Raw genomic sequence first — 20,479 nt, 5'->3', positions numbered from 1 at the left:
TAGGCGGGGGCCAAGTAAAAATCTTGGACCGGTTTTGGGGGAAGTATCCGCTGCTCATTCTGGCTGATGCAGAGGCTGAGGGGATCCAGGGCAGGAGGGAGCTGGGAGGATGGCCTGGAATGCCACATCAGGCAAGGCCACCAGGAGCTATGGCAAGATTTTAAGTAAGAGGTAAATCATGGCATAATATATATTATCTGTTTTACCAGTCTTACAAGGGTTATTGTAAAAACTGTAACGCATTTGAGGAAGGGCTTTGTAAACTAGAAATGTACGTCACTGGCATCATTCTTTCCTATGTGGGTGACCATTATTGGCTCCCAGATGCAGCCTGGAGGGTTCCCCACCCTGACTCCCCATCCCAGTCATGCCCACAAAACACTTCCAGTGTGTGTGGTTCCCGCCCTCTCAGATCCACTGGGGTCGCATCCACAGATGGTGTTTCTCAATCTCTTTCAGTCACGCTCAAGCCTAGCCACGCTGGGGCAGAAGGGGAGGTAAGGCAGAGGGAGGAAAGGAGTTGGGGACATCTGGGCGCGGAGTAGAGAGACAACGGTCAGAGGCAAAGTATGCTCAGCCCCTGGTGCACTCACCCTGCTCTGGCAGCATGGGTCATTAAGTCAGAGCATTTTCCTGCTGCTTCTCCTGCAGCAGTGTTCCGTTCTCCCTTCTCCACTGTGGTTGGGAGGCAGCGCAACAGACAGGGAAGAATCCAGGCATGTGGGTCGCAGACCCGGGTCTGAATCCTGCCCCGTCCCTGCCACGTTCATCCCTGTGGGCAGGTGATATAAACTCTCTGGGCCTCAGTTTCTTTGCCTGCCAAGTAGACAATAATATTATTTACTAATTCCTAGGTGATTGAGAGACTTAAATGAGATACACAAGCACTCAATACATCTCCACCAGAATTATTGTTACTAACATTAGTTGTTTTGTTTTTATATCTCTTCCACTGGACTGGGGGTGCCTTGGGGGGTCCAGAATCATATCATATCCACCTTCCTGAGGTAAGCAGTGTGCACAGTGGCTATGGCCAATGATACTTTTAGGAATCCATGAAAAAGTTTTAATTTCTTCTAAGATCAGAAGGAAAAAAATGAATATAACCCAGGCTGGGTTATATTTGTCCTAATATCACTGGAGCTGTAAAAATATCATTTTTAATATTTTTTTAATGGAGGAAGGGGCCCACAGAGGCAAAGTGCCTTGGGCTCAGGAGAATCACCACGTGGCCCGAGAGCAAGGGCTTGGAGTGGGACAGTTCTGGCGTGGATTCCAGCTCCACCCCTTAGCTAACAGTGTGATGAGAGAAAAGTTCTTAGTTTTCCTGAGCAGTAGTTTCCCTTCCTAAAGAAAGGGTCATTTGATAAATCCTACCTCCTAGGTCATCGACTTCTCCCCTCCCCTTTTTCATCACTCATTACTTCTCTAATTATGTATTTGATGCCTGTCTTTCCCCAATAAGCTGTAAGCTTCATGAGAGCAGGAATCCCAATTTCATGATTCCTACGTGTGACAATTTTAGTGTTCTTACTCTGTGCCATGCGTTGTTCTAAATGCCTTAAATGCATGACATCAGTTATGAGGGGGTTTAGTCCCATTTTACAGATGAAGAAACTAAGGCTAAGCGGTTAAGTGATCGAAATCACACAGTAGGAAGCGGCGATGGGGGGGGGGTGTATGTGTGTGTGTGTGTGTGTGTGTCAGGGTTTGAACTCGGGTCCTGTGCCCTTAACCACAGCCTCTAGCTGTGTTGCTCAGCCCAGAACCTGACAAGAGGGAGAAAGAAGCAGGTACCTGAGGGGTGCACGGCCCAGAGGAAGCCACCAGGCACTGCAATTCTGATAAACTGAAATGGAGACTTGCTCCTGAGTAGGTGGCTGTGAAATGGAGGAGGCGGGGCGTCATGAGGGAGAAGTCTTCCCAGCAGACAAATGTTTTCCATTCACAAAGGGGCCAAAGTTTAGGTAGAGGAATGATCTGACCACATCAAGCATGATGGTGACTCTCCCTGCAGTGGATCAAAGGTTCAGTCGCCCTGGGAAGCCGGTCAGCTGGGTTCTCCCTGAGGGAGGGGAACTAACTAGCCCCAGGGGGCGCCCCAGAGTTCAAGTGTTGTCCAGGCTCCACCTGGACAGAAGAGGTGCTTCTCAACCCACCCTCCTTGCCTGCTTACTTTGCGCAGCTCTCACAGCTACAGAGGAATTGGGCTTTTGTTTCTCCAGTTGAACTGTCTTTTTATTATAATTATCTTCTCTGGTTACAAAATAACACGCATATCATCATCTTAGAAAAATTGGAAACTACAAATACACATGCACATAAAATAAAGTGAAAATCATCCCTAATCTTATGGCACAGGAATAGCCTTGTTTAATATTTTGGTATATTTCTTTCCAGTCTTTTTTCATTGCATATGAATGCGTATTTCCCCCTGCAACTTTGAGATCATATATAACACAATTTTTTGGTAAACTATTTAGTAGAAGCTTTAAGGAAAAGAATCAACAAAACAGTTAGAATTATTATTATAATTAAAATATATGAAATACAATGTAAATTTGGGTTGAGGACTCCTTATTTTCTTCTAGACAGCCAAGCCTGTTGTAGTGCACATAAAATAGGCAACAAGTGGGGCCGGCCCCAGGGCCAAGTGGTTAAAGTTCCGCAAACTCCACTTTGGCGGCCTAGGTTCATGGGTTTGGATCCTAGGTGCAGACCTACTCCACTCATCAGCCATGCTGTAGAGGCATCTCACATATAAGGTGAAGGAAGATTGGCACAGATCTTAGCTCAGGGGTAATCTTCCTCAAGCAAGAAAAAAAAAAGAGGAAGATTGGCGATGGATGTTTGCTCAGGGCCAATCTTCCTCAGCAAAAAAACCCAAAACAAACAAACAAAAAAAAAACCAGACAACAAAAGGTCAAAAGTGAGACCTTTGGCTCTTTTCATGTCTCAGAAATTGATGGAATTGATCTTTCTGCCAAATGGGAGAGGAATCTCAGAGCTTCCGTTTGTCACAGACACTAGTTAGCTCTTCACTGAGCCCATTTCCCTTTCCTTCTAGGGACACAACTAGGCTATTTCCCAGCTTCTCTTGCAGCCAGGTGTGACCAAGTGACTGAATTCTGGCCAATGAAATGCAGGAAAAACGTGTATGATCTAATGCTGTGTAACAAATTATCCCCAAACTTAGCAGTTTAAAACAATAAATAGGGGGCCAGCCCAGTGGCGCAGCAGTTAAATGCGCACGTTCCGCTTCAGCGGCCTGGGGTTGCCGGTTGGGATCCAAGGTGCGGACATGGCACCACTTGTCAAGCCATGCTGTGGCAGGTGTTCCACACATAAAGTAGAGGAAGATGAGCATGGATGTTAGCTCAGGGCCAGTCTTCCTCAGCAAAAAAAGGAGGATTGGCAGCAGATGTTAGCTCAGGGCTAATCTTCCTCAAAAACAAAACAAAACAAAACAAAATTATTATCTCACACAGTTTCTGGGAGTCAGGAATGTGGGAATGGCTTCCCTGGATGGTTCTGGCTCAGGGTCTCCCATGAGGTTGTAGTCAATCTATTGGCTAGGGCTGCAGTCTCTGAAGATCTGATTGAGACTGGAGATTCCTTAGTCGGGACAATTCATGTGGCTGTTGGCAGGGGCTTCCGTTCCTCTCATGGCCTTCTCCGTACGACTGCTCAGCCGCTCAAGACATGGCGATCCCTAGAGTGTGTGATCCAGGAGAGTGACAACACCGAGACGGAAGCTACAGTCTTTCTATGACCAAATCTTGAAAATGACCATCCCTTCTGAATTCCATTTGTTAGAAGCGAGTCACCAAGTCCAGCCCACACTCACGGAGAAGAGAATTAAGCTCCACCCCTGGAAGGAAGGAACGTCAAAGAATTTGTAGATACATTTTAAAACCACCACCATCTGCTACACATTCAGGCTTGGCCGGAGAGACTCCTGTGCGTTCCTCTCTCTCTTTCCCCCTCTGCTGGCTGAACTCAAGCCCTAGAGGAGGAGAGAGGCACAAAATAGAAGGAAGCCAGCTCACTGAGCGCCACTCTGCGACCATGTGGATTGAAGCCACAGAGGGGGTGATGAGGATCAAGCCTGCCCCTGCCCCAAGGAGAGAAGCCCAAGGCGTCCTGCCCTACATACCCATCTGTATCATCCTCCGGGAAGCATAGGACATCCTGGCCTGATCCGCTCTGATTCTTATCTAAAGTTATAGGACCACAAATAACCAGACCCCACCTACATTGATACAATTTTAATGACTTTTTTTTACATAATCTTTCCTTTGACTTGTAAAGAAATAACTCACATATCTATGCCTTATAAATTTAGCCCTGCCCTCAACCCATTGCAGCTCTTACTGACTATGGGTCCTGTCCCCATGCTACTCCATGCTATTCTCTGAATAAAAGAGCATGACTGCCAGACCTTGAGAGTCCAAGAAATCTTTCTTTTGACTCCTCGACTCACTGAGCCCGCCTCAGGGGTTCGATTGGAGCCTGGTCTCTCTAGACCCCTTGCTGTCTGACTTTAATACTTTTCCTGCAATAAATCTTAGATTTGCAAGCATTGTTAATTTGGATTCTGTGAATCTTCTTTAGCAACCAGACTCTGTCTGATGACCACTGTCAGTGCCGTGGGATGGGAAGCAGCCACAGGTCCCAAGACAGGGTGAGATCACACACAGCCCAGAGAGAGGTCCATCGCAGAAGTGAAATATGCAGGCCGCAGACTAAAATGTAAAACATCATTTCATCTTTTTTTTAATGTGTGATGCTATAGATAGATATAAATATAGATATATACATATATTTATAGAAACTTAGGGGGAAACTGAGGAAGCACGCACACCAAATTATAAACAATGGGTGTGTAGATGGGGATGTATAGAGTGGGGGAATGAAATGGGCTGAAATGTCTACTTACTTTGTGTGATAAAAAAAAGATGAGATTATAGATCTGTTTTTAAACTAATAGATTTTTTTTAAGAGCTGTTTTAGGTTTACGTAAAAGTTGAACACCACGTACAGAGAGTGTCCGTATACTCCCTTCCCCCCCACCGCAACAGTTTCCCTGACTATTAATATCTTGTATAAGTGTGTACATTTATTACAATCCATGAACCAATATTGATACATTCTTATTAATTAAAGTCCATAGTTTTTGTTAGGGTTCACTCTGTGGCACAGCACTATGGGTTTTGGCAAATGTATAATGTCATATATACCCCATTATACCCCATTACAGTACCATACAGAATAGTTTCACAGGGGCCAGCCCGGTGGCGCAGGGATTAAGTGGGCACAGCGGCCTGGGACTCGCTGGTTCGGATCCCGGGTGCAGACATGGCACCGCTTGGCAAGCCTTGCTGTGGCAGGCATCCCACATATAAAGTAGAGGAAGATGGGCACGGATGCTAGCTCAGGGCCAGTCTTCCTCAGCAAAAAGAGGAAGATTGGCAGTAGTTAGCCCAGGACTAAACTTCCTCAAGAAAAAAAAAAAAAGAATAGTTTCACCACCGAAATAATCTCCTGTGCTCCACCTGTTCCTCCCTCCCTCTCTCCTCCCTGAACCCCTGGCAACCTCTGAACTTTTTGCTGTCTCTATACTTGTGCCTTTTCCAGAACGTCATATTAACTGAAACTGTATACCATGTAGCATTTCCACACTGGCTTCCTTCACTGAGTCATATGCATTTAAGATTCCTCCATGTCTTTTCATGGATGGACAACTCATTTCTCTTTACTGTGAAATAACATCCCATTGTCTGGATGTACCACAGTTTGTTTTTCCATTCACCCATTGAAGGACATCTCGGTTGCTTTCAATCTCTGGTAATTGTGAGTGAAGCTGCTATAAGCTTTTTGGGTGGACATACATTTTCAACTCATCTGGGAAAATACTAAGGAGCAAAATTGCTGGATTTACGGTAACAGTATGTTTAGCTTTGCAAGAAACCGCCCCACTGTCTTCCAAAGAGGCTACACCACGGTGCGTTCCCCCCGACGGCTCTTGTTGCTCCACAGCCTGGCCAGGATTCGCTGTGGCCAGTACTTTGGATTTTGGCCATTCTCCTAGGTGTGTAGTGGTGTCTCATTGTGGTTTTAATTTGTAATTCCCTAATGACATCTGATGTGGAGCATCTTTTCATATGCTTATTGCCATCTGGAGATCTTCTTTGATGAGGTGTCAGTTCACATCCTTTGCCCATTTTTTAATTGGGTTGTTTTCTTATCGTTGAGTTTCAAGAGTTCTGTGTATATTTTGGATACAAGTCATTTTGAGATATGGGTTTTGCAAATACTTTCTCACAGTCTGTGCCTTTTCATTCTCTTAATTACAGGTCATTTTTAACACTTTCATTTTTTCAATTAAATGTTTAAGTAAAGAAGAAGAAGGTGAGCAGGAATGACTTGGGGGAGCCCCCCCGGCCTGGCTAGACCACCAGGACCAATTCCCGGTGAGGAGGAGCTGGCGGCCAAGTGAAATCCACATCCATGTGTCATACTTGTAAACAGTTTTCATATTTATCTAACTAATTTAGTAAATCCCATTAATTATTTACCTATAGTTTATGATGAAAGACAATCCCTTTTTTGCGAAGCCTAAGAACTTGACAAATAAAAATGGCAAGTAATAGGATATATTGGAATATATGAGGAAGCCATTTGGTGTAAACCTAATTTGGCCCGACCTTGTCTTTCCAAAAGGGCCTGACCGTGGCCGTTGAGCATGCATTGTATATCTGCTTTAGAGATTCCCTATGGCAAGAATAAAGGCCCTTGAGATAAAGGTGCAACTTCCCTCCCGCTCTCAACGCTGGCATCTCCTTAAGGATTAAGTATCTTTCCTTAGGCTAGAAACTGATTGCTGCGCTCACCTGTGGCCACCCAGCTGGAGACAATAGACTTGCCTCCTGCTACGCCCACCAAGATAGCAGACCCACTACCTGCTGTGTCCATCAAGCACTGTGCTGACAGGGCGATCTTGTGACTATTGTGGGAGGGACATTTCAATCATATGTGAAACACCCTCTTTGAGGGTATATAACCACCCTGTATACCCCCACTTCTTTGGAGTGCTCTGTTCCTTTGTGGAAAGACTCTCCTGGGTTATAATCCTAAGATTTAAGCTCAGAATAAACTCACCCAAATTTTCATTTATAGATTGGTTATGGATTATTTTCGTTGACAAACTGCAGTCCAGTATGTGGGAGGGGTAGAAACTGTGAACTCAGGGGACCTGTGAGGGTCACCTTCTCCTCGGTGGGGAGCTCTGTCAGGGATGGAGGCCACCTGCTGGGGGCTCCCTGGACCTCCTCGTACCTGAGGCAGAGTGGGGTACCTGACAGGCCCTGAAAATCAGTTCCCTGAGAAGCTGAATGTTTCACTCGAGCTATTTCACGATGCACAGTGGTGACCTTGGACACCCCTCCTGTCCCTTCCTAAAGAGGGAAGAGACGTCTCATGAGGCGGGCTGGGAGCTGCTTTAGAAATGCAAAGGTTCAGGTACTTGAAGGGAACGCATGTGAGGGAAGTCTCTCCTGGTTTCTCCAGAGCCTTCAAAGAGGAAGAGAGCTCGTTCAGAAACACAACCCCCACCCCACCCCGTAAGAAGACAGAGTTCAGAGGCTCTGGTCCCTTTCTTCCCCGGCCGTGTGATGCACATCTGGCTTAATAGAAGGGTGGACTGAGTCTTTCTTTCCAACAAAGAAAGGCAGAGAAGGTGAATAATAATACCCTTCACATTTGGGCTATAAATACCACAGTTAATAGGGCTGGAAGGGAAGGATTTGGGGCCTGCGGGAGCTTGAATCTGCTGCGAGGCCTGGGGTTGGTTTGTCAGGGTTTCCTCTCACAGGAAGGATGGCAGAACTGTGATGGGCACCAGCTACAAAAGCCTCTGGAGGACACAGCTACCACCACAGGGCAGCCGCTCGGTCACCTGACAGAGGCCACTCTGAGGTGGCTGACAGGAAGGTGGTCAGTGCACTGTGGGCTGACCACTGGGGGTCTGAGGGGCCAGGGCTGCTGTCAAAACATTAAAATATTGACATGAGAACTACCTCTGGGGGAGCAAAATGGTGAGATGGTCACCAACCACAGCGTATGCCCAGCCAAAGTGGGGTTTTATTTTCCCTCAGAAGGAAAGACCATAGGCTTGGGGTCACCCCACCTGAGGTAAGAACTCCCTACATGCTGCCCTTGACCTGCCCGGTCTGCCTCCCCGACTGTGACCTCCCTGAAGGCAGGGATTTCCTCAGGTCCATATTTGTCTTCCAGCCTGGCTCAATAAACATTGCCTGGATTGAATCCGGTGGTGCCAACTGCCTCAGTTTCCTCATCAATAAAATGGGACTTAAATTATAACACCCACCTCACAAGAGCCTAGCATCAGGTAGACACACAATAAAAATTAGTATCTGTCCTTTAGTTTACCGGGGAGCCACAGCGTCTGCTGCGACGGTGCAGCAATTTCCCACAGCCAGGTAATATGAGCCTGTGAAGCTGTACAATCATTATCTACCCTTTAACTCAGAAAACAACGACTCAGGATATTAGAATTAAAGTTTGGATGGAGGCACCAGAGCACAATAGGTGTGCAGCCACATCACTAAGAGCAGACTGCACAAATTTTAAAGGACCAGTTCTGAGATGGCTGGACCCTTACCCAGTGTGAGGATACAAAAGGGGCTCCAGACGTGGAGAGATTGGAAAAGCATTTGTGGAGCCCTCTCTTCGGAGAGAATGGTGGTGCTGAGCCCTTGCCCTCCACGAGGCAGGAGGGAGGGGCTGCTGCCTGCTTTCCCTCAAGCCAAGCGAGGAAGAGGCTGCCATGGGGCCCCTTGAGGAAGCGGTTGTGCTGGGCCCGGTCTATAGGCCCCAAGTGTCTCTGGACAAGGGATGACCAAGACTTTCCCAGGCCCAGGTGTGGGCTGGTGTGGGCTGGCCTGCGTTTGTCCAAAAAGGCCATCTAGAAGGTACGGGATGTATCAGCATCCTGGTAGAGGATGGAGGTGAGAGCCAGTCTCCTGGGCCTGAGGAAAGCGCTTCCTGCAGTTAATCTGCTGGTGGAGGAAAGTGCTGGTGAGGTTCCTGGAGAGAGAAATCTCAGAAGAACCCAGAAAAGAACCGATGAAAGAAAGACTCAGCTTTAAACATTTGCCAGGACCAGCAAACCCAAAGCCAGCTTAGAACCTAACAGTTCAAGGTCATGAGGCCCTTCCTACCCCCACATCACAGCTCCTGCTCCATTCTTGGGAGGGGCCAAAAACTGGCCAATCAGCATAGACGGAGTGGGAAGAGAGCCAGGCAAGGGGAGAGATGGAGAAGAGACACCCAGTTCTCTCTCCTGCTGGAGGCTGTCAGCTGGGAGCAGGCCTGTGCTGGCAAGGGGAGATGATCTGGACATAGAAAGTTTGGGGTTTCCATTTTTATCTTAGACTGGGCCTTCTAATTAACAAATTGAGACTTAGAACCGCACAGGACTATCTTATCCGAGAATGAGCAGAAAAGTGCCAGGCCTGCTGGAATTTTCATCCCCGATAAGGAAAGATGGTCCTCATTGGATAAATTTCAAAGGGACCGTGGGAGATAACATATAAAGTTGTATTTTAATTTGTCATGAGTTGCGCATTCAAAATAGCCAGCGCCTTATGTACCGCGGATACCTCCAGCCCCACTGGGCCTGCCAGGTGTATGGTGGCAGAGCATAAGATGATATGGTACCAGTGGCAGAGTAAATTGTGTGACAGCCTGGACCTGCTCCAGAGCCCTTGTTCGTCCTAGGCCCCACTCAAGACTGGCAGCTTGCCAAGTCACTGAGAAATGGGTTACAGCATTATTTCTAAGTGAGGTATATCAATAAAAATAATCCATAAGCAATCTATATATCAAAATTGGGGTGAGTTTATTATGAGCCAGATCTGAGGATTAGCCTAGCCCGGGGCCTTCCTTCCCCAGGGAAGGAAGGGCATCAAAGAAGTGGAGTGTACGGAGTCTTGGAACAAAAAGCACACATCCCATATGATAAGAACATCCCTTTTACAACAGTCACAAGACTGCCTAGCTGGCACAGCACAGCTACTCACACAGCAGGTAGCAGGTCTGCTGTCTCAATGGACACAACAGGGTGGGGGGAGCAATCTATCCCTAGCCTAGGGAGAAATGCTTATCCTTAAGGAAATGCCAACGTGGGGGACGTTGCACTTGTATCTGAAGGCCATTTGTTCTTGTCTTTGGGACATAGCAAATGCTTAAAGCAGATCTACAATCCATGCTCAATGGCCACGTTAGGGCCTTTTGGAAAAACAAAGTCAGGCCGAATTAGTTTTATAGCAAATGGCTTCCACATCTACTCCAATATATCCTATTGCTTGCCATTTGTTTATCAGATATCTATGTTGCCTCCAAACTCCAAAGAGGCCCACTAGGCCCTGTGCCTTTTCCTCAATGGTGGGGGGCAAGGTGCAATTTGCACCCTACATGCTTTATGTTGAAGGAGATGCTTCAGAATGCGCCAGACCACAGGACCACTAAAAACTCCATCCACACAGCAGCCTCCTGAATCCTCCTGGGGTTTCTTTCCTATCATCTGGTGCTTGTGCACCTTACTAGGGCATCTAGACTACTGGCCACTTCCTGCTCTGCAGGTCTTATTAGCATCATGCCATCAATATAATGGGAGCAGTTGGATTCTGTGGAATGGCAGGATCAAAGCTCTTGAGGATTACGTTCTGATGGGGAGCAGGAGACTCAGTGTAGCCATAGACAGTGAAAGGGCACTTCTGCCCTTTTCAGGTAAAAGTCAGCTGTTTTTGATACTCCTTACTGATGAGAATGAGAAGAATGTATTTACCATTTAATAGCTGCTTACCAAATGCCAGAGGCTGTATTGTCTGCTCCGGTCATCATAACTCACCCAACACGGCAGCGGTAGGGAATACCACTTGGTAAAGTTGATGGTAGTCCACCGTCACCCACCACGATCCATCTGATTTTCACAGGGACCAAATGAGTGAATTCAGCAGGGCTATGACAGGGGCCGCCACCACCACCTTGCATCCTTAAGTCTTTGATGGTGGCACTGTTCTGTGCAATCGCTCCTAGGCTGTAGGAGTAAATCATTTCCGATTTACTAACTTGGGTGGGTCTGGGGTAGTTTCAAGCACTTCTACTCAGCTCTTCCTATCCAAACCTTCGTATCAGCCAGGGGCTGGGGAAAGAGCTACAGGGAGGGTCTATGGGCCCACTGCACCCACTGAGAGGCAGCCTGGGGCCAGAACACCTTCCATCTCCTGGCCTTCGTAAACCCATCTCCAGCCAGAGGAGCATGATAGCATTTCGGATGCCCTGGCATGAGTGTTATCTCATACCCGTAGTTTTAATGGGGATATTGGGATTCAATGGTCCTCAAAAGATATGAGAATTCCCCTTTCTGCACTGTATAGTTACCCTTTAGAGAAGCATCAGGGAAATGTTTATTGAATACTTGTGATGGTAATGCAGGGTTTTTCCTCAAGGGGGCCCAGCCTACCCTTTAATCAGGAGGCTCTGGGCCTGTGAACTGAAAGATCTAGAAGGTGGATGAGGGCCTTGCTATCCATGATGCCAGGTAATTGCCTTTGCCTGGCCTCTACCATTCTGGGATTCCATAATCCCCATTGCTACCAGGAGCCCTAGTTCTAAGGCAGCATCTCCTCTTGTCAACCCTGGCCTGGGGAGTTGGCCAGATCCGGGTTTCTCCAAGACGCTAGTGGCCTCTCTCCAGTACCTCATCGTTGCCTTAGTGAACGCCCTGCTGGCCCTCCTGAAGAGCATAGTCAGGTGACGGGGCCTCCAGTTTCACACGGCAAACCCATTTGAACATGGCCCCCTCCCTGGACCTTCTGACCCCTTTCTTAATTCTCTACCCAGCAGTCTCATCACCTCCACCTCATCTACTATAGGTTCATATCATGTGTAAGCTTCCAGGAGCAATACCGGCAGTATCTTAAGATACATTCCAGGTGTCAATGCCATGGTTTTGAACCTTGAGTCACAGGCGAGGGCTCCCATGTAAAAAAATTCTCCCCTCTCCAGACTTACATTCTGGGCCCTTTCCAATGCCCTCAGCATCCAATCATTCCCATATATCTTCCCCTGGCGCCTGCTAATACATGTCAGCCAGGTCCTGCAGTTCCTTCAAGAAATAGCTATTTCCTCCCGGAGCAGGGACTGCATTTCCCCTGCTTGGGTTGTAGTGAGACCTGTCCCTATTTATCCGCCTGGCGATAATGAGTGTGGCAGAGCCGCATCTTGCAGATAAATATCACATCGCCAGGTACCTGTTTCAGGTGCCACCTTCGCAGGGTCTCTAAGCAAGGGGAATCTGCTCCCCTCTAGTAAGGGGTAGGGGCTGCTTCTGCCAGTCCAGGGGGTTCAAGAGATTCTAGGGGTTCAAGAGTCTCACCCCCATTTCAAATGCCCCCATTTCAGGTCTCAAGGTCCTGCATTTTTCCCTTTTAGCGCCCTGGCTTTGATGCAGAAAATTTGTCAAGGGTGGACATTACAATTAGATTCTGGGCCTGGTTCTCAGCCGTGTGCCCTGGGACTGGAAGAGACAAGTGTCTCCTTAAATATCACCAGAGACACCTTCTGGTTTTCACAGCACGTCTTGAGTTTATTCTTGGCTGCACTAAGTCTTTCATTTTCTGGTCCCAAGGCCTCCAAAACAGTTAACAAAAGGCAACCCACTCAAGCTGTATAACTGACTCCTATACCATTCAGGTGCCATGGATGTCACTCCTCCTTCCACCTACCATTCAGGTGCCATGGATGTCACTCCTCCTTCCACCTACCATTCAGGTGCCATGGATGTCACTCCTCCTTCCACCTACCATTCAGGTGCCATGGATGTCACTCCTCCTTCCACCTGTATCACATCTCTGTCCACGCAGAGACGGTCTGAGTAACTGTGATGCTACAGTAGGCCTGGCTTTATTCCCACCCCACTTAGCTGATCAGCAAGTGACTCAGCGCCAAGTAGCCCACTCAGAGGGGCTGACTTCCAGGGCTACTTCTGATACCACCTATTTTTGCTTGAGTTCCCCCCAAAGCAGCGCCTGAGACAAATGCTTGTGCTCAGGCGGTTTGTTTGGGAAGTGATGCCGGAGAGCAGGGGAAGGAAGCAAGGAAGGAGAGGCAAGAATACAAGACGCACTATTGAGCTGGGCCACCTCTACAGGTCACCTCTCCAGGTCACTGCTGAATCCTGCAAGACCTTTGGAGGAAGTTTAGGAAATGCATCTCAGAACTCTCCACGTGGAGGATGAACGAGCATTTACCCATTGTCCCCTCCCCCCCAGTTAGTCAATGGAGACCCTACAGTCATTGACTCCCCCCAGTTTCCAGGTTGCACATGTGTAAGTGCCAAGGGGGTGGCCACGGATGTGCCCCCAGGACAGGAAGCGGGAGGCACAGGGCAAGCACCTGTGGGGCGGCTCCATCAATCTGCACCTGTGCGAAATTGCTCACGCCTGCTCAGAACTGGTCACGTGATAGAACAGGCGTCACAGGATTTTAAATGGGGCACAACGGGTGCCCAGTACGGTCCACCCAGGTAATTACTGTCCTTCAGAGAGGCAGAAGCTGATGCTTAAATGTTAACTTTGCTGCAAAAGTTCCAAAGCATTAGAAGTCATTTCTTTAGGGGCCGGCCTGGTGGCGCAGCGGTTAAGTGTGCACGTTCTGCTTCAGCAGCCCAGGGTTCGCCGGTTTGGATCCCAGGTACGGACATGGCACCACGTGGCAAGCCAGATTGTGGTAGGCATCCAACATATAAAGTAGAGGAAGATGGGCACGGATGTTAGCTCAGGGCCAGTCTTCCTCAGATAAAAAAAAAAAAAAGAGGAGGATTGGCAGATATTAGCTCAGGGCTAATCTTCCACACACACACACACACATACAAAAAGAAGTCATTTCTTTAGGAATCACTCACAGAGCCGGTTTCAGAGCCAAAGGAAAAATTCAGCTTAGCTCTTACCAAAGAAAGATGGTTTGCCAGTTTGGAGAACTAGCTCATTTCAAAATTACAGAAATGTAACATAAAGGAGTAAGACTGGCATCGATCTCATGACTTTATGCTTAATCATACCTTATTCATACCTTACATGAATAAATGTGTGTTTCTGTGTATCTATGTGTATGTCTGTGTGTTGTCTATGCAACTGTGTTTGTCTGCGTCTACAGTGCATCATGTATCTGTGAGCTTGTGTGTGTGTCTCTGTGTATTGTGTGTTTGTGTATTGTGTGTGTTGACCATCTGCTATGTGCCCAGCACTGTGCCAGGCACTGGGGAGGCCCCATGGAGGGACTCCATCCTCATGGCACTTACATGGCAAACAGCCTATCTTGCCAGAGTGTGAGGAGGGCTACAGTTAAGAACCCCCAACTCTTAACTTCCTGTTGTGGTAGGCAGAATGATGGCCTCCCAAAGATGTCCATGTCCTAAGCCCTGGAACCTGCAAATGTGTTATGTCACGTGGAAAGGGGGAATTAAGGTTGCAGACGGAATTAAGTTTGCTAATCAGTTGACCTTAAAATAAGAGTATCCTCAATTATCCAGGTGGGCACAATACAATCGCAAGAGTCCTTAAAAGATGGAAGAGGGAGGAGCCGGCCTTGTGGTGTAGTGGTTAAGTTTGGCACACTCCACTTTAGTGGCCTGGGTTCATGGGTTTGGATCCCAGGTGTGGACTTACACCACTCGTCAGCCATGCTGTGCTGGTGACCCACATGTAAAGTGGAGGAAGACTGGCACAGATGTTAGTTCAGGGCTAATCTTCCTCAGCAAAAAGAAAAAAAAAAAGATGGAAAAGGGAGACAGAAGAGTCAGTGTCACAGTGACATGAAGTAAAAAGATTCAACCAGCCACTGCTAGCTTTGAAGATAGAAGCAGCCATGAGCCGAGGACTGCGGGCAGTCTCCTTAAACTGGAAGAGAGAAGAAAACAGATTCTCCCCTAGAGCTTGCAAGATGAACGCAGGCTGGCTGGCACCTTGATTTTAACCCGGTAAGACCCGTTTTGGACTCCCGACCTCCAGGACGCTAAGATAATAACATTTGTGTTGTTTTAAGCCCTTACATCTGTGGTAATTTGTTCCGGCAGCAACAGAAAATGAATGTAGCTGTGAAAACTGGATTCTTGTCTTTTAATCACTGCCCCTTTGCTTGGCTTGTCGCCCACAGCTCCACTCAGAGGTGCAGCAGAGTTGCATTTGACATAAGGCTTGGGGTGAAAAGTCAGCCTGTAAGGAGAAAACGTAGAGTCCAAATTAACCTTGGACATGCATGCACAAGGCTTCAACTGCCCGTTGTGTAGAGAGCAGCGAGCAGGAGCCATGGAAGTGAGCAGACGGACACTCCCCAAGGTGCCCTCGCCCAGGGCATCCTTGCCTGGGTCACAGGCTTACTGACTGCAGGGCCAGCCAAACAGATCACAGGCTTTGAATGTCTCCCACTCCCTCCAGGCATATCATTAAATTTGCATAAATTCAAAGAGCATATGCCGCAACTCCATTGTAACCTCAGATTTTGTTTTTATTTCCTGAGTTTGCTAAGGACAGAAGGGAGAAACATACCTTCTATTTGTGTTGTGGCTTGTCTTTTATTATGAAATGTACCAAGCATACAGCAAAGTGTGGAGAAGAATGTGACCCACGTGTCTGTGCACATCACCCCGCCTCTGACAAATTCTAATATTATCCTACATTTGATTCAGATTTTTAAAAATAAACAAGATGTCACATGTATAGTTGAAACCCAGTGTCCTTACCCTTGCAGATGGCCTCCCCAATCCCCTTCGTTCCCACCCCCGGGGGTATTCCCTCTTACTGATTTTGATATTTAGAGCATTCCTCTGCACGCGTTTCTACCTCTATCACCCAGATCTCTGTGTGCCCGTAAACAATAAAATATCAGTTCGCTTGTTTAGAAAGATTACATAAATGGTACACTGCACATATCCTTCTGCAATTTGCTCCCTATCCTGCAGCTCAACATTATGTTTCTGAGATTTATTCACAGTGATACTTGTAGCTCTGGGTCATTCTTTTTAACCACTGAAGAATCTTCGATTTTACGAAAACACAATTTGTTTATCTGTTCTTCTGTTCATAGGTATTTAGGTTGTTTCCAATGTCTCATTACAAAGTTTCAGTGAGCACTCTTATACATTTCCTCGGGCCCCTAGGCTAGAGTTCCTCCCAGGTATATACCTAGGAGGGAAATTGCTGGGTCAAAGGATGTGTTTAGGTTTAGTGTCACCAGTTGTTGTTAAATGGCTTTACATAGTACTCACACCAATTTCCAACTGGCAGCATATTTAAATTCCCTTCAGTCTGCATCCTGACCAACACATACTAGTTTCTGCCTATCTGATGGCTATTAGGTCTTGTCCTTATCGAGCTGCACAGCTGATTCTCACAGCAACCCTGGGCAGAGGTGGCACAGGTCTTATCATGAGCACCTGGCACGAGAGAATAGGCAGGCCCAGGGAGGGGATGATGAGCCCAACACAGCTGTCTGTGGCCATTCAGGAGCTGAACGAACCCAGAAGTCTTGGATCCCCGGCATTCTTCACCCTGGGAACTGGATACATGGCCAGAACACGAACTCTCCTGCCACCTTTAGAGAATAAAAGATATTTTTTAAATAATTCGCACTATGTGGGAAATAACAACTAGCCACGCGAACAGAGGGCAAGATAATTTTATGGAGCTTTTTATTTCACAGAACACTTTTACATGCATTCCTGATTTGACCCTGATAACAACCCCATAAGAAAGACAGCTTATTAGTGTTCCCACTTTACAGACAAGGAAAGTGAGGCTCACGGCTAGTCAGTGGAGGGTTGGCTTTTGAATCTGTTTGTCTTTAAAGTATGTCTTGTGGGGCCAGCCCGGTGGCGCAGTGGTTAAGTGCACACATTCCGCTTCGGCAGCCTGGGGTTTGCCAGTTCAGATCCAGGGTGTGGACATGGCACTGCTTGGCAAAAGCCTTGCTGTGGTAGGCGTCCCACGTATAAAGTAGAGGAAGATGGGCACGGATGTTAGCTCAGGGCCAGTCTTGTTCAGCAAAAAGAGGAGGATTGGCAGCAGTTAGCTCAGGGCTAATCTTCCTCAAAATAAATAAATAAAGTACGTCTTCTGTGCATACACTTGGAGGTAGGGGTCTGCGAGTTGGGAATTCTCAGTACGTACCATCTCTCCCAGCCACCTGCACAAGTTGTCCTGGCAACGGAGGTCACACTGCAAACATGGAGCACCTGTCCCCAGGGGAGGCCCAGCCTGGTTTTATACACCTGGAGTCACACTGCAAGAATATCCTGGCTCTGCCACCCAACAGGACTGTGACCTTGGGCAAGTTATTCTTCTCTGTGCCTCAGTTGTGTCGTCTGTAACATGTGGATGATGGCAGCTACCTCCCGGCAGGTTCACATGGACTGGCCGCAGTAACACTTCTGACATGTCAGGCACACAGAAAACACGTGAACATTGGCTCTTAGGAGGAAGACAGCGACCATGAGTTCTGGCTGCCCACAGGAGGCAGCGGTGGTCCTGGGGAGGAAGAAACGCCAAGGACAGGCCTCAGCAGAGCACAATCACTGACTCTGGGAGACAGCCCATCCGCAGAGGCTAAGGAGGTCTCTGTTCTGGAGGTACCGGCTGTGGCCCCAAGCACAGGACCAGAGGAACCACGGCCAGTGGCAGGCAGCCGTCCCGCAGGAATGTCTGCCAGGTCCCTTGAGGGGCCCTTGTAAGTCCACGTCTTCATTTTTCTCATGGCTGGAAACACATCAAAGGATTATAGCTGAGGGTTTACCATGCGCTGCCACAGCTGACGGTGGGCTGACCAACCCCGGCTTCCAAGTCAGGGCTCAGGTGGGTCCACACCAGGTGTGTTGGGTGGAGAGGACCTGAGACAAGGAAGGAAGGAACCATAGGTATATTAATGACCTAGTCTCGGTTCCTGTCCATCCCAGAAGGCCTCGTTCTGGATTTGGGAAGCAACCGAAGGTCACTGCTATCCTTGACATGAAGACTCATTAACAACTAGTTACGTCGGCCCAGTGATGGAGCAGCGAGCACACACAGTTAGAAGATGGGGCAGGAGGCTTCAGCTCCTAGTTCTGCCTCTTTCTAGCTGAGCGAACTTTAATGTTTGTAAACCTCGGTTTGCACAACTGGACAACAAAGCTAAAAACACCTATGGCACCTACCTCCTCCGGCTGTAATACCAAATGAGAGAACATGCAGGAAAGTGCCTGGTAGACTGTCGTGTGCGTCACACTGAGCTGTTCTTGCTCTTCAGGTCAGGTGCTCAGCTCCGGAGGTGAGGGCGTGCCTGTCATCCAAGCCCTCCGTCCTGGAGCAGCCACACATCTGCCCGGACCACTGGTCCACACTGTGATCACAGCACAGCACTCTATCCAGCCCTCCTGGATAAATCTGTCACGGCGGCCTCATAGGCCTCCTGTGCTCATCAGGGGAGACATTCAACCATGGGGACGATCACACAGTCAGCTAGTGACAGATGGAGAGTCATGGGCCTTTGGAGGCAGAGGTCAAACATCAGCTCTGCCCCTCGCCAGCTGGGTGAGCTTGGGTAAGTCACTTATCTTCTCTGAGCCTCGGTTAAGTTGTTTGTAAAATGGGGGGTGATGATGCCTATTTCTTACTGTTGCAGGAGAGGAATGAGACTATATACACGTGTCACACAGTGAGTCCTCGATGAACGGTGGCTGCCAAGTGGAATCTCCCTGGGCCTCTAATTCCTCATCTGTGAACTGGGGACAATGGCTGCTCTCTGGCAAGGCTGCTGTGAAGATGCACCGAGACTGTGTATGGAGCAAGCACAGGACCTGGCTCATGACTGTAGGCTCCCTGGGCGCAGGGCCTGGGTTTGTTTTATTCCCCAGTGACGACTCAGCGCCTTGTGAAGAGCCCGGTACACCCATGGCAAGCACTCAGGAAACATTTGTGGAGTGAATAAATGAAAGAAGTACCGCAGATTTCTTTAACTTCTCTGAGCCTCGACTTCCTCATCCATCAAATGGGCATATAAATCCTTACCTGAGCAGGCTGTTGTGAAAACCAAGGGCCCACAGCAGATGCTCCAAACATTCTCCGACAGGGCACACCAGGAGGCCCCCTGCACAGGCCTCGCACCCCATTCCCTAGGCAGACACCACAAGAGGCAGCTGGGTAAGTAAGAGTAACGTTTACTGAGCGATACAGGACTGAGTACTATGAAGGTTTACCAGGATGGAAATGCGCCCCACCCCCGCCCCGGCCACCCCCACACCCGGAGACTACAGTACTTAAGAGTTAAACAAAACGGCCATAACTGCTGGATATCTGTTCGTAACAAACAAACCGTAGCATATCTATGCTGTATCACATCGAGTGATTATAGAAATCCACATATATATTGCTTGTATAAAATCTTTTTTTTTGGTAAAAAATATTAAAAAAAAAAAAAAAGAAAGTATAAAAAACATGTGCAGTTGAAAGCCCTGCCAGGACAGCCAGTCTGTAAACATTCAGTGAGTATGTGCTTTGGAAGGGCGCCCGCGCCTCGTGCCCACAGCAAACTCCAGCAGGGCCGGCGAGGGCGCCTGGCTGCTGCTCCCGGCAGTGCCGCGCCGACCGAGGTGGGTGGGTGGGTGGGTGGGTGCAGCAGGGCCCCCGCATCACGCCCCTCTCCAGCCTCGCATGGGGGCAGGGGGCGGGGGGCAGGCAGGTTGCAGTTTCCCTCTCAGTTCCATCCTCAGCCCAATTTTGGTTGCAACTCATGGGTTTTCCTGGCTGCTCGGAGGTCCCTCGGGTGGGCGCCCTGGCGGAGAGGCCAGAGAAGCGCCCCAGGCTGCCTGGTTGGGTGTCTCTCCGGCCGGTGCCTCTGTCCTGCCTCCTTCAAGCTGGGCCGCAGCAGGACAGCCCCAACCTCGGGTTTACTTTGGTCTCAGCGCTTGGTCCTTCTGGGTTTCGTCAGCCGGTTCTTCCCCTTGTGAGGCGGATCTGAGTTCCACAAAGAAGCGTGGCCGACGCTGGCTGTGCTGACCTCACTGTAAAGTTTTTCACGCACGAAGGAAGGGCGCTCTGGGAGCCGCCGCCTCCTCCCCCCTCTTCCCATCTCCTCCTCCGCCGCCTCCTCCCAGCCCATGGTCACTTCTTCTCTAGCTGCTCAAGCAGCGGGTTGCCTTCCGACTCAGGGGTCTTGACGCTGTCGGTGCGGACGATGCAGGTGGGGCGATGCCGGTTCAGCATCAGGATAAGCTGCTGCCGCTCCTGCTTCAGCTCCTCGATCTGGGTCTTCAGCTCCGCATTCATGAGTTCCAGCCGCTCAGATTCCTGCGCGCGAACACAGAGACACGGCTTTAAGCTTTCACTGGGGACCGGCTCTGCGCAGAGGCTCTCCCTCTGGGTAA

The 20,479-nt window shown here is 48.6% G+C and overlaps 1 protein-coding gene and 1 long non-coding RNA gene across 6 annotated transcripts in view; one reads left to right on the top strand and one right to left on the bottom strand.

The window, feature by feature from the left end:
* Nucleotides 1-20,479, top strand: part of LOC138920666 (uncharacterized) — an 80,811-nt gene that overhangs the window by 59,051 nt on the left and 1,281 nt on the right. The window contains exon 3 of the long non-coding RNA XR_011432238.1: nucleotides 18,739-19,256. This is a non-coding gene — a long non-coding RNA (uncharacterized lncRNA). The remainder of the gene's footprint in view (nucleotides 1-18,738; nucleotides 19,257-20,479) is intronic.
* JDP2 (Jun dimerization protein 2) overlaps nucleotides 16,758-20,479 on the bottom strand; it is a 43,610-nt gene continuing 39,888 nt past the window's right edge. For all 5 annotated transcript variants that reach the window (XM_070250182.1, XM_070250181.1, XM_070250180.1 and 2 more), the window contains exon 4: nucleotides 16,758-20,402. In XM_070250182.1, coding sequence (XP_070106283.1) covers nucleotides 20,217-20,402 — 186 coding nt within the window. In that variant the 3' untranslated portion in view covers nucleotides 16,758-20,216. The remainder of the gene's footprint in view (nucleotides 20,403-20,479) is intronic.

This window comes from Equus caballus, chromosome 24 (assembly GCF_041296265.1).
Source record: "Equus caballus isolate H_3958 breed thoroughbred chromosome 24, TB-T2T, whole genome shotgun sequence".
NCBI classification, from domain to species: domain Eukaryota; kingdom Metazoa; phylum Chordata; class Mammalia; order Perissodactyla; family Equidae; genus Equus; species Equus caballus.
Note: the sequence above shows the minus strand (reverse complement) of the source record. Positions and strands in the feature narration are given on the sequence as shown.